General features: G+C 42.4%; 1 protein-coding gene across 3 annotated transcripts in view; it reads right to left on the reverse strand.

Moving 5' to 3' along the window:
- Positions 1-12,123, reverse strand: part of LOC137322495 (fibroblast growth factor 9) — a 44,809-nt gene that overhangs the window by 3,695 nt on the left and 28,991 nt on the right. For all 3 annotated transcript variants that reach the window (XM_067985415.1, XM_067985413.1, XM_067985414.1), the window contains one exon: positions 10,756-10,859. In XM_067985415.1, the coding sequence (XP_067841516.1) occupies positions 10,756-10,859 (104 nt within the window). The remainder of the gene's footprint in view (positions 1-10,755; positions 10,860-12,123) is intronic.

Raw genomic sequence — 12,123 nt, forward strand, 5'->3', positions numbered from 1 at the left:
CCTCTAAGGCCAGTCAGCACCTGAGACCCACATTTACATAGGTCTCCCAAACTGCCATTAAATCTAGAAGTGCAGAGCCACATTTCCTACCTTTTAACAATGAAATCGTGGGTCATCAGCTTCCTGATTTCGGAGGGGTGGGGGGGTGTGGCTGGAAACAAGAAAGGTAAATAGGAAACAATGGTGCATGGAGCTTGTGGGTGTCCGTTTCACAGCTACTACCTGGGAGCTTTTGACAATGTAAAAGTGGCTTTATTAATTTATTTATTGATGGTAAGGAATTATTTGTAACAATTAGTGTTTGATATAGATGCAGTCTGGACTGGAATTCTACACTGTGTGCAGGAAATCACAAGCAACACAGGAGATCAACATGAGCAGTATGGGACTAAATCAAGACTCCAAGGCACTATGCATCCTTTTAAACAATGAGAAATGAATATATGACTTTGATTTATTGTAAGGGAATTAATAGGGATCAGAACATATTTTACTGCTGTGTGATTTTTTTAAAAGAATACTCCTGAACAAGGTTTCCAATGGTCTCATCTTCACTTATCTTTAAAATAGATAGTTATATACATTTGTTTTAAGAGATTTATAGACATTAAATACTTTTTGCAAACTGATTACTTCGTGGCTGGCCTCTTGGTTGGGAATGACGTCTTTGCCATGTTTCTGCAGTTCATGTGTAAACATAACAATCCATTGCTGAGTCTCAGCTCCCAGCGTTCCTCATTATTCCCCAAAAAGCAAACAGCAGTAGAGAGTGCTGGAAGCCACAGCTCAGTGTTAGAATGACATGTTTCCACTTCCAACCTACAGATACAGGGGAAATTAGCATTACTGATCAAGAGACCAATTGCTGCTTGGGGAGTGTGTAAAAAAAAATCTTATAATGTACCTATGGCAGCTCCCCAAAGGTTCAGCTGGTAAATTCAGAGCCCAGTGCACAACTATGCTATAGAAAGTTTTCAGATTCAATCCCCAGTCTGTGCTGAGTTGGTTTATCTCAGCGAAGGAGACTGTAAGAGTGCCTCAATTGGCCATAGAAGCCCATTGGTTGGGAAGGGAAAAATCGACTAAAGTTCACACTTCTGAAAATTGCACATTTATGAACACTACGCAGGGGCATTCAGTCCAATGGTCTCCTTGTGCTTCCACAGCTCACTGACACTGAGGGAGTTGAATTTCCAGGGGTGTTCTCCCACTCATCCATCATGGGAATCCTGTGAAACAGTGCAAATCGCATTTATGCCAGTTTTCCGGGGTATCTCCAGCTCTTCCGCCGAAGTTACAATGGACAATTAGGAGAACCCAACCAGAAATTCAGCCTCCCCATGTCTAGTTTCACACATCTGGGGAATGGTCACTTTAGCTGGACGTACCAATATATGAAGATCCAGACAGTGTCTAGCACCTGTGGAACTGTACCCCTAGAGTGAGTCATTGTCTTAAGGAACGAAGGGAGAGAAATTGGGCAAGAACATTTTACATGGTATGTGTTTTGCAGAAAAATGCCCTTTATAGGGCCTCCCCTTGGAGTGAATCTCTGGTTCTATTCTGTTATATTTGGTTCAATATTTATTATAGGTTTAATACTGCAAAGCAAAATAAGGTACATAGGGCAGCCTGGTTTTAGTTGAACCTAAATTACAAAGAACATTTGGAAACCACAAAACTAGTCCTATCTTCAGAAGACTGAAGTATGAGGAAATACTGAAGAAACTTGGGCTTTTCAACCATGAAAGGAGATCACTGAGAAGTTACCTTACAGAGGTATACAAAATATTAAATGGTATTGAAAAGATCAATTGGGAGCACTACTTTAAATTAAACCATGAGAGTAGGACAAGAGTAGTTCAAAATAGAATAAGGCAAATTTAGAACTGAAGTCAAGGAGTTATTCCTCACAAAGAGTGATCGATACACGGAATGGGCTTCTGGATTGAATAATAGAGGCAAAAACCCTAGAATCATTTGGGAAACAGTTGGATGGAATAATGACTCACTCTAGGGGTACAGTTCAACAGGTGCCAGATACCATCTGGATCTTCAAATATTGGTTCCATGTAGGAACTTTGTGGATGGGTGAGATATGATGAATCAAATGAGCTTCCTTTATGCATGCATCTATCAAGACATTTAAAAAATTATATTTGAAAAGCTTCGATATAGCACTGTAGCCGCACGTATATTAATCCAAATCAGCACATACCAGGGAATATTCAAAGCCATACCATGTTTTCTCTTAACAGAAAAAAAAATCCAGTTTGCCCAGTCAGGTTATGAAATGTGTAGCTCTTGGTCAATTTATTCATTCATTCTTTGGTATTTCAGCATATCCCTGGAGAGGATTGTTCCTGATTAGCTGATTTTTTTTTTACTTCAATTGTAAAACAGAGGTCAAGTGCTGTGTGCTTGCTTGTAGCTCTACAGGAAACATGAGACTAATTTAAATCAAGTTTCTGTACTCTCTGCAGGGAACGAAATCACATGACATGTGGCACGGAAGAAATTCTCACTGGAAATATACATCTCAGTTTTTATGGAAACACAGTCTGCTGGATTCCTGTATTGGAAGAAAACCTGCCTGGTAGGCGTGAAAGATTTTATTCTGTTATGTACAAGTACACCTTGGATGCTTATTAGTGGGAACAAAACACACAAAAATGAAAATGGAAACATGAAATGCATGTTTTAATTGCCTTATTATAACTGAAAGACAATCACTAAAGTGGGAAACTACAGGATATCAGACTGTAAAAGGTCACCTAATTAGTTTCTGTAGTGCTTTCCTGCGGAGACGTTAATTCACAACCTGATACCTGGACAAAGTAGTGACATTGTTTTAAAATTTTAACACCCCATACTGCCAATTATGTCAAGAAGTTTATAATATTCTTTGTTTTAAGACACTATACAGGCGCTGTCTATTTGTGGCACATTGCAAGGGTGCTGGCCATTCTGCTCTACTTCACCCAAACAGCAATTCTTCATGTATGAGCTCAGACTCAAAAGTGAGTCTCGACGGGCTATTCAACCAAGAAGTATCACAGTCAAGCCCGAACTTAGTTCTCCCCTAACGTTCACTCACACATACTTTCTAGTCGGAGTCGATTGAATAACAATCGGGAACTCTGGTTGATTTTATCCCCCATCCCAATATTAATATCAGCACCAAAATGCTATCAGATGCTATGAGATAACAGGACAAATGAGGGACCAAATTTGGGACCATCCTGATTCATATGGCTCATTACCACACCACACAATGCATGTACTCACTAAAACATCGGGGCAGCATGAAGAAACACTTTTACAGGATTTATTTCCTTATTTTAAATGTTTTCTTAGTGCACTTCTCTCTTTTGTTTCAAAATAGTCTGGTGTTCTAAAATGCCATAGTCCTCTGATTGTTTGTGTGCTCGTGTATTTATGCTGCAATAACAGTGGTGTGTGCTCTTATTCCCAAAATGCAATTCATGGCACGGTTACATTTTGAATGTTATTATATTAAAAAGACACAATTTTAAAAGCAATTTACTTCTATTTATTTATGTACTACTGCGACTGTATTGCTATATGTATTGCTATAAAAGGTACTGGTGTTCATTCAATCAGTGAAATGTCACAATTAGTGTCACTACGCATTAATAGCACTATCTGTATTGGAAATCTATTTGGCTTTCTATTATTGTTAATGTTATTATTCCGTTATGAAAGACCCTGGATAGCAAACAGGAGCAGGGACCAGTTTTATCTCATTTGTAACTTGTGCTTTTGGTGTAATGTGTTTAGGAATCCAGAAGGTGGCATTTATTTAGTGAGGTTTCAGGATGTGATATGCTTGAACGGATCATACATTACGGTAATGCACACAGATTGGCTACAGCATTATACAGCAGAAACCTCTAAATAGCAACACCCCTGAGGCGACTAAACCACTGTCTTCAACTAATCTTTCCCGTAAAATAAACCCCATTTAAAAGCATGTGTACTGATCCAGAGAGAAAGTAGCCTATGTCCTGGAAGTGCAAATGAACAAAAACCATTAACCCAGCTCCAACAACAGAGGTTACTTTAGGAGATAATATGATATTAAGCAGGTCCACTTGGCTTCTCAGGATCCCTCAAACATTGAGGTGACTGTGGCAACAGCTAAATACTTTGGATGAAATTGATTATTTTATCTGCTTATGAAAGATATAATAAGCATTCATGACAAAAGGTGCTTGGGTAACTAAATACAAATAAAGCCCAGACTTATGTTTCTTAATCAAAAGACTCAACACTAACAGATGCCCTAATCAGTCAGAGACAAAGAGAACTTGGATCATCCGCTCAATGGATGTATAGACTTTTTTCTCAATCTGTTGCTCCATTTGTCTGCCACTGTTCACCATCCTACTCACCACTCTGTAAATCTGTATGCCTCCCTTTCGAATACACCCACCTGTTCAAAGCTGCTGCTGGATTTAACACTACTCTGTCTCCCACTCACAGTGCAAACAGAACTGTTTCATTTGCTCTATGGAGACTGGCATGGTGGTCATTTGCTCGCTCTAACTGAGAAAAGGAAGTAGCATTAAATCCTATCACTGGCAACAGAAAGCTGTGTCCATTCATGATCATATCTAAGTACAGATAACAGGGAAACATCCCACTTCAGTTTCTTCCCAATCTGCTAATCTTGAGGTATATTTATAGTCTTGTAATATTCAAAGAATCGCTGCAAATAAAAATGTAAACTAGCTTCCCGTAACTAATCATAAACTATAATATGAATGAGATAGTTCTGAGTGAAGCAATTGGAAAGTTCCAATCACTTGATACAAATGAGAAACTACTGCATAACAAAAATGTATTCAACAGTCTGTCACCCGCCTACATCCACGGATACTGCAAACCAAACACTGACATAAGACCTAATTGAGCTGGAAGGGCTGACTGCACTTTTCTTGTGCCTTACTTCCATTTTATTAGGATTCTGTTCAGATAGAACCTACAGGTTAAAATTAAAAGTATTTGTGCCTCATCAGGGAAAAATTAGTTTTTTTTGTCAGAAATTAGGAAATCAATGCTTAAAGTAAAAGAAGTTCAATATGTTCGAATATTCTTTCATACGTATGATCATCCACTTTAAATAAACAAATAATCTCCCACTATGTTGATCACAGATAAAAAAAAATTTAAATCTCTTTCTGTAACTGTGTCTCTCATCCTTTCCTTCTCTCTAACTATCTCTGGGTCCCTCTCGCTGTATTTCTCTTACTCTTCCATCATTTTTTTCTATCTCAATATGTGGCCCTGATTTTTCTCATTATTATGTCTACCTGTCTACTTGTCTCCATATCTTTTTCTCATTCTTTCTGCAAATCTCTCCTTCTCCCTTCTCTGTCTTCTGTATGTCTCCCAACCTCTTTGTATGGGTCTCATTCATGTTCCTTAACCAATCAACTTAATTTTTATCTATTACCTTTTTCAAGTACTAGGGTGCACGGGAATATGACAGCTCCGTGTAACAAATTGAGGCAGCTAACCAGATCACGCAGGGAGGGGCTGTCTAGAAACTACCAGACCACATGTGGGTGAGAGAAAAAATAGGGTTGGGGTAGAGGTTCAGGCTAAGAGAGAATAAATGATGGAACCAGGAAAACAAGAGGTGTGGCCTTAGGTTGCCATGCAGGAGGCAGTTGGTGGGGGGTGCCTGGGATGGAACAGGTGTGACTGGGCCCTGGGACTACTCGTGCAGTCTGGGAGACTTGGATCTGGGATGTTGGAGAACTCAGCAGGGCTAGGCCCTAAGAGCATTTCGAAGGCAAGAGGTACATGGGACTGAGACCACTTGGAGGAGGGGGAGGCTGGGATGTGGAGTCTGTGGACATTTGGCAGTGAGTCTGGGAGGACTCAAAAAGCTGGGTTCTTAGTCAGGATGCTCTGAAATCACTTGGGGGCTGAGAGCATTTGAAAGGGGCTGGAGCTTGGGTGTATTCAGATGGAGAGGGGTGGCGGAGAGGAACCACTAAGTGAGGGGAGACTAGGAGCACCTTGAGAATGCTAGGACACATAACATTGTCGTGCCACCAAATGTAGAGAGATAAAATATGGTCAAGTTTGAGGTGTCTGAATTGATTTAATGGTAATAAAAATATGAAACAGCAATCCCTCCTCTCTCTCGTACACATACAGGTAAATGAGCCGCAGTAGCAAGAGGGCTGGCCGTACAAGAAAAAAAAAATTAAATTGGGTCAGAGACATGGGGCCCGAATTTAGCAGGCCTGCAGGTTCCCAGCGGGTGATCCTCCGGGAGCGTGGTCAACACGCTCGGCGAAATTAGTGGGTTGCCCACGCGATCGTAGCAGGCAACCCACTAATAGGAATCAATTACCTGCTCCTCCGGGGTCCACGGCGCTGGCCTGCGCGTCGGTCGGGCTGCACATGCGCAGTACGATCTGTCAGCTGGAGGCTCTCTAGTTAAAGGGGCAGTCCTCCACTGACAGATGCTGCAACCAATGGGACAAATTGCAGCATGGAGCAGCCCAGGGGGAAGGCTGCTCCCAGTTTAATGATGCCTCACCCCAGGTATCATCAGATGGGGTGAGGAGGAGGGGGAGGACACAGATCTTCCCCCCGGCGGGCGGGAGGAAGCGGCCTGCCTCTGCCACCAAGAAGGCCTGGCTCGAGGTGGCAGAGGGGGTCACCTGCGCCACCAACATATCGCCCACCTGCATACAGTGCAGGAGGCGCTGCAATGACCGCAGTAGGTCAGCCGCAGTGAGAACACGAAGTCTTTCCCCTACACTCCGTCTGCCACAACACTGCCCCCACCCCACATCTCCTTCGGCACCGCCAACACTATTCTGTCACATCACCCTTCATACCCACTCACACCCCATCCTCATCTTACCTCCACCTACTCACCTCGCCAGTACTCACCCTGCCACTAACACGCAACCCAATCCTCATACAATCTCATTGCTCCATCCCATACTCACCCTCTCGTGCATCTCCCTCACGGCCAGCCTCACTCAACCTGCCACCACCTGTGCTGCAGCCACAGGGCATGCATCACATATGTGCAGTAGGCAGCGTAAGGCAAACGTCTCGTCAGCATGAAGGGGGTGCACAAGGGTGTCTGAGGGTTTGTCATGGGTGTTACCCATATTGAATTTCAGAGCAACAAACAGCACACATTATATTGACACCACCACTGCCATGTCTCCGCGCATCCTGTCCGTTGTGTCCAATAATGCCCGCTCCTGGGTATCACTATGAGGACCCACCACTGATGCCACCCATCGTGTTACTGCAGAGTAGGTACAGGTGTATTTGCAGGGCTCGTCTGCGCAGACGACTGAGAGACATCGGCGGTGTAGCCGGCTGCACTCTGGAAGGATGCGGAGGAGAAGGTGTGGAGGGCAGTGGTGACTTTGCCAGCGACAGGTAAGCAGTTGGTGCTGGGGCCAGCCAGGAACAGCTCGGCATGAAAGAGGCTGCAGATCTCCACGACTACATGTCGAGCGAATCTGCGCCTCCCTGTGCACTGCTGCTCGGAGAGGTCCGGGGAGCTGCGCCTCGGTCTGTGGACCCTGTGGCGAGGGTAGTGCCCTCTGCGACGCGTCTCTCTCTGCGGTAGCCCTCCCTCCTGCTGTGCAGGTGGGCGTGCAACAACACCGTGTTGGGGGGATCCACGTCCCTGCGGCAGACGGCGTGGACTGCGAGGCTGCTGGTGCTGGTCATGCTCTTCATCCTCCGAGGGTCTCCACACACCACCCAACTGGCAGGTGTTGGTCTGAGGGGTTGTGCAGGGTAGGTGTGTGGTTCCTCGGACTGGGGCTGCGGTTTCGTGTCGGTCTGTCCTCTGGCTTGGCGGGGGGTGGTGGAGGGCAGGGGTTGCCCTATGTGACGCGGTGGCCTCCTGCGTGGGTGAGGGCTCTCCCCCGTGGAGCGCACCTTGGCACCTGCCACAGGCTGCTGGCTGCAACACGCCTGGTTGGAGGGAGACTGTTTCCCCCAGTGTGGGAAACTCACTGCCTTGAACCTAAAATCCCACACTTCCTCTTTTGACAGCTGCTTCAGCTCATTAACTGACCACAATGAGCAAGGTAAGTACTCTCAAGTGGAACCCCGCTGGCTTTAATTGCCTGCGGGATTCCCACCAGCGGGGCTTGCGCGCGCAGCCCCGCACGTCAGCGCGGTACCCGGAAGTGGCCGGGATTTCGTCGCGATCCGGTCACGTGACCGGAGATCGGGATTTTCGGGGCCACCCCGCTGGGAACCCGCCGGAAACACGCTCCTAAAATCGAGCCCATGATATTGCGTTCACCCACAGACACTGAAAAGGCTGGTGCTACAGACCAGAAATCGTGTGTACACACTTAACACTAACATCATCAACCAAAGCTCCCAAAACAGAAAAAGATTATTAAAACACCTTAGAGTTTTTCCCAAAGTGGCAAAAGGAAATTTGTAAAATATGTTGCACTGACCCAAAATGGGAAAAGGTTTGGCCTGGATTGCATATGCATATAGAGCTAAGAGAAAACCAGGACAGAGAGGCATAACACCTTGCATGCGCCTCACAAAAGCCATCACTAAAGGACAAAGAAGTTGTGCACAACAGGAAAACAGATTGTTTGCAAGCCCCTGAGTTCCCCAAAGAATGTCATGGAAACTCTAGGTCAAGCATCCAGAATAGAGGAAATCCAACTTTGAGGTCCTTGAGAGAGAAGCCAGCCTATATTGATAGGCAGAGGAGTAATAGCTACTAACTGAAAATAAGGGGGAGGGGGGAAATGAAGTCAAAGAGTATAGTTTAACATGGCAGAACTAATTAAAAAGGTAGGGAGAGGATGAGCAAAGGGGAACTGTCATGGAGACTGACTTGAAGCGGGGAAATTTTTTGATGGATTTGATTGGTTCATTTTGTGGCTGTTCATTGTGAATTTTTTTAAAGACAATAACATTATTTTGAGAAATTAGGTACATTTTCACCTTTACTGGGATGAAACTTGGGAAGATTCTAGAATGGGCAAGCAATGTGCTCTGCCAGGTTACTGCCCAGGTGGTGAAGGTGAAAATTACCCCCATTGTGTTTTTTACCAGCTACTGGTTTTAATTGGTTTCTTTTTTAGTGTATCTGAAATTTGAACCAATCAACATGCTTCATACCCTACTGACACACAGCAGACGTAAAACTTTTAACAACACAGAGGATAGATATTTACGCCTGCTCAATCTTTACATTTATTGATTAATAAAGCTTCTACTGTAACAGAGTGCTTTTTACAACTATGATACTCCTTTCTTTTGGGATTTGTGATTATGGTGCAGTTACCATCAAGTTATAAAAACACAGGGGCCATAAGGGGCAGCCAGTGTGGTTTTAGAAGCAATATGTCATGCCTCACAAATCTACTGGAATTCTTTGAGGAGGTAACTAAATTAGTGGATAAGGGCTATTCCAAAGACATAATTACTTGGATTTTCAAAAGATAAAATTCTGTGTCTGAAGTTTGTTAAGATGATAAAAGCTGCATGGAATTAATGGAAAATTAGTTAGCTGGATTGAAAATTAGCTTGGCAATAGAAAGCAAAAGGTAATGATAAATGGACCAGGCTCTATCTGGCAGGCAGTGATAATTGGGGTTTAGGAATGATTTGACAATGTTCAAAAGGAATTTGGACAAAATAGGTGTATGGTCGAAGGAATGACGGAATTAGTATCAATAAGTATACAGTGAAATTGGAAACATGAAAATTATACACAATGCATAAATAACCATTGACAAAGGAGGGAAAAGAGAAAAGTCAGATTATTATCCATTCACTGAAAGTGTCCGGTCAATTAGAGCCTGTTAGGCTAATCAGGTATTGGGATGCACCTGGAGATTTGTTTAATATGGCAAACTCATGTATTTTTAATTCTGTACAATTAATTGATAAGGCTTATTTTGGAACATTGTGTGGAATCAGTTAAGGGTGAATAATGAATAATAGAGGCATTGCTTGATTGCCTTTGCCAAAGTAATTTCAAATTTTTATCATTTCGAAAGTTTTGCCCGTAGTTAGTTATTTGGTTCCCTCTGTAGATTAAGTAAATTGGGAAGATTCCACGAGAGGTCAAATTATTCATAGTGACTGGGAAAGGGCGGATTCAGCTGGCCAAATTAGCTATTCTTATTCCCTACTATACTAGCAAATTGCACTTTTATGAAAGTTTGTCAACAATGTAAGAAATGCTGTGATATTTGGATGCTGTAAAAACACGATGTGACAACAAAAGTAAGTGTAACAGAATTATGCATCACCATCAAAGGAAAGCAAAGAACAGCAATGAGAAAGTAATGCACTTTTGATTTAAAGTCGCAGTCTGTAGGCCAACATAATAAGACACTAAAGCTTTTGTTGGCCCACAAAGGTTGGCATACATTATAAGCTACACTCTGGACCATTTTGAAATACAGCCTAGATAGGCTCACAAAAAGGACACAGTGTCTTTAATGTGACAGTGTAGCCTTGAAACTGTTTGCATTGCATGTGGTTTCAGTAAAAAATAACTTAATTTTGTTCACTTTGTGTTCCCAAGTCAATTATTTATAATTAAACACTTATCAATTCTTTAAAATACACAACTAACCAAAATTAATTATCAGCATTAAATGAATTCAGTCCTGTTTGTGCAAAGCAACCCTAACCTGTTGCCATAGTGAGATGTATTTAAAATCACTGAAAACGCAAATTTGGACTTACCGACCCATACAGCTCCCCCTTCTCATTCATTCCGAGGTAGAGTCCACTGTCTACACCACGAATGCTGACCAGGCCCACTGCTATACTAATGAACTCCAGTATACCTGATGATGATGACAACAATAATAATCATAAACACACTTTTTATATTTTGACTTTATATATATATATTACATGTATATATGTGAAAGTTAAACTCCCCTGTAAAAATATAGAATTGTAAGAACTGCTCGGAATAACCAGTATCATTTCTTTGTATAAAATCTGCAATAGCCTTCCAAAAATCAATTGGGAACATCCTCTGTTTGATTGTATTGGATACCATATAAGACAATAAGAATTAGAGGATCAATAAGACATTGTTTGAAATGCTCAAAAGATTTCATCAGATCCTTTATGATTTCTGCATGGGATATCCTACGGCATGGTTGCGTAAAGAAAGATATGTCTCAACAAATTTTAAAAAGGGGAGGTATCCAGAAGAAAGCACTGGGGTTGCAGCAGCCGATGGGCACTGAGACATGCATGTCCCAAAAACTGAAGATCAAATACAAACTTTATCAATTCTTTGCACTTACTGGAGTCAAGATTCTAAGAGGGGAAAAAACTCTTAGAAATAAGGCACAGGGGAAGTGTTGGAAGATAAAATCTCCCCGAAATGCTCACTAAAGGAGAAAGCCTCCTAAAAATGGTCATTAAGTGGAGATTTGTCAATAGCTTCTTATATTAAAAAAAACTTGATGAAATCAAAGAATGTATAAAAGGAATGGGGTAAATGTTGTATGTATGGATTTTCAGAGTTCATTTGATATGGTGCCTTGTAAGAGACTTGTTACAACGACTGAAGAACATGGTATTAAAGGAAATGTAGCTGAACGGATAGGGGATGGCTGTATGCCAGAAAGTAGAGATAAATGGATGTTCTTCAGGTTGGCAGATAGTGGTGTGCCCCAGGGATCTGTTCTAGAACTTCTTTTGTTTTCTATTTATATAAATGATTTGGGCATAGGCACAAGAGGAATGGTATTAAACTTTGCTGGTAACACCAAATTAGGGCCTTTATGAGGAAGGATGCAGGAGATTGTAGGAAAGCCTAAGGTAGGCAAAGTGGGCATATATATGGCACTTTGATGCGCAGAAACGTGAAATAGAACATTTTGAGGGGGAAAAATGAAAGAAAATATACCCTTAACAACATGGGGGAACAGGATAAGGGGTCAGCCATTTAAGACTGAGATGAGGAGGAATTTCTTCAATCAGACAGTTGTGAATCTTTGGAATTCTCTACCACAGAGGGCTGTGGATGCTTAGTCATTGAGTATATTCAAGGCTGAGATCGATAGATTTTTGGACTCTAAGCGAATCAAG

The sequence above is a fragment of the Heptranchias perlo genome, chromosome 6, assembly GCF_035084215.1.
Source record: "Heptranchias perlo isolate sHepPer1 chromosome 6, sHepPer1.hap1, whole genome shotgun sequence".
In the NCBI taxonomy this organism is placed as follows: domain Eukaryota; kingdom Metazoa; phylum Chordata; class Chondrichthyes; order Hexanchiformes; family Hexanchidae; genus Heptranchias; species Heptranchias perlo.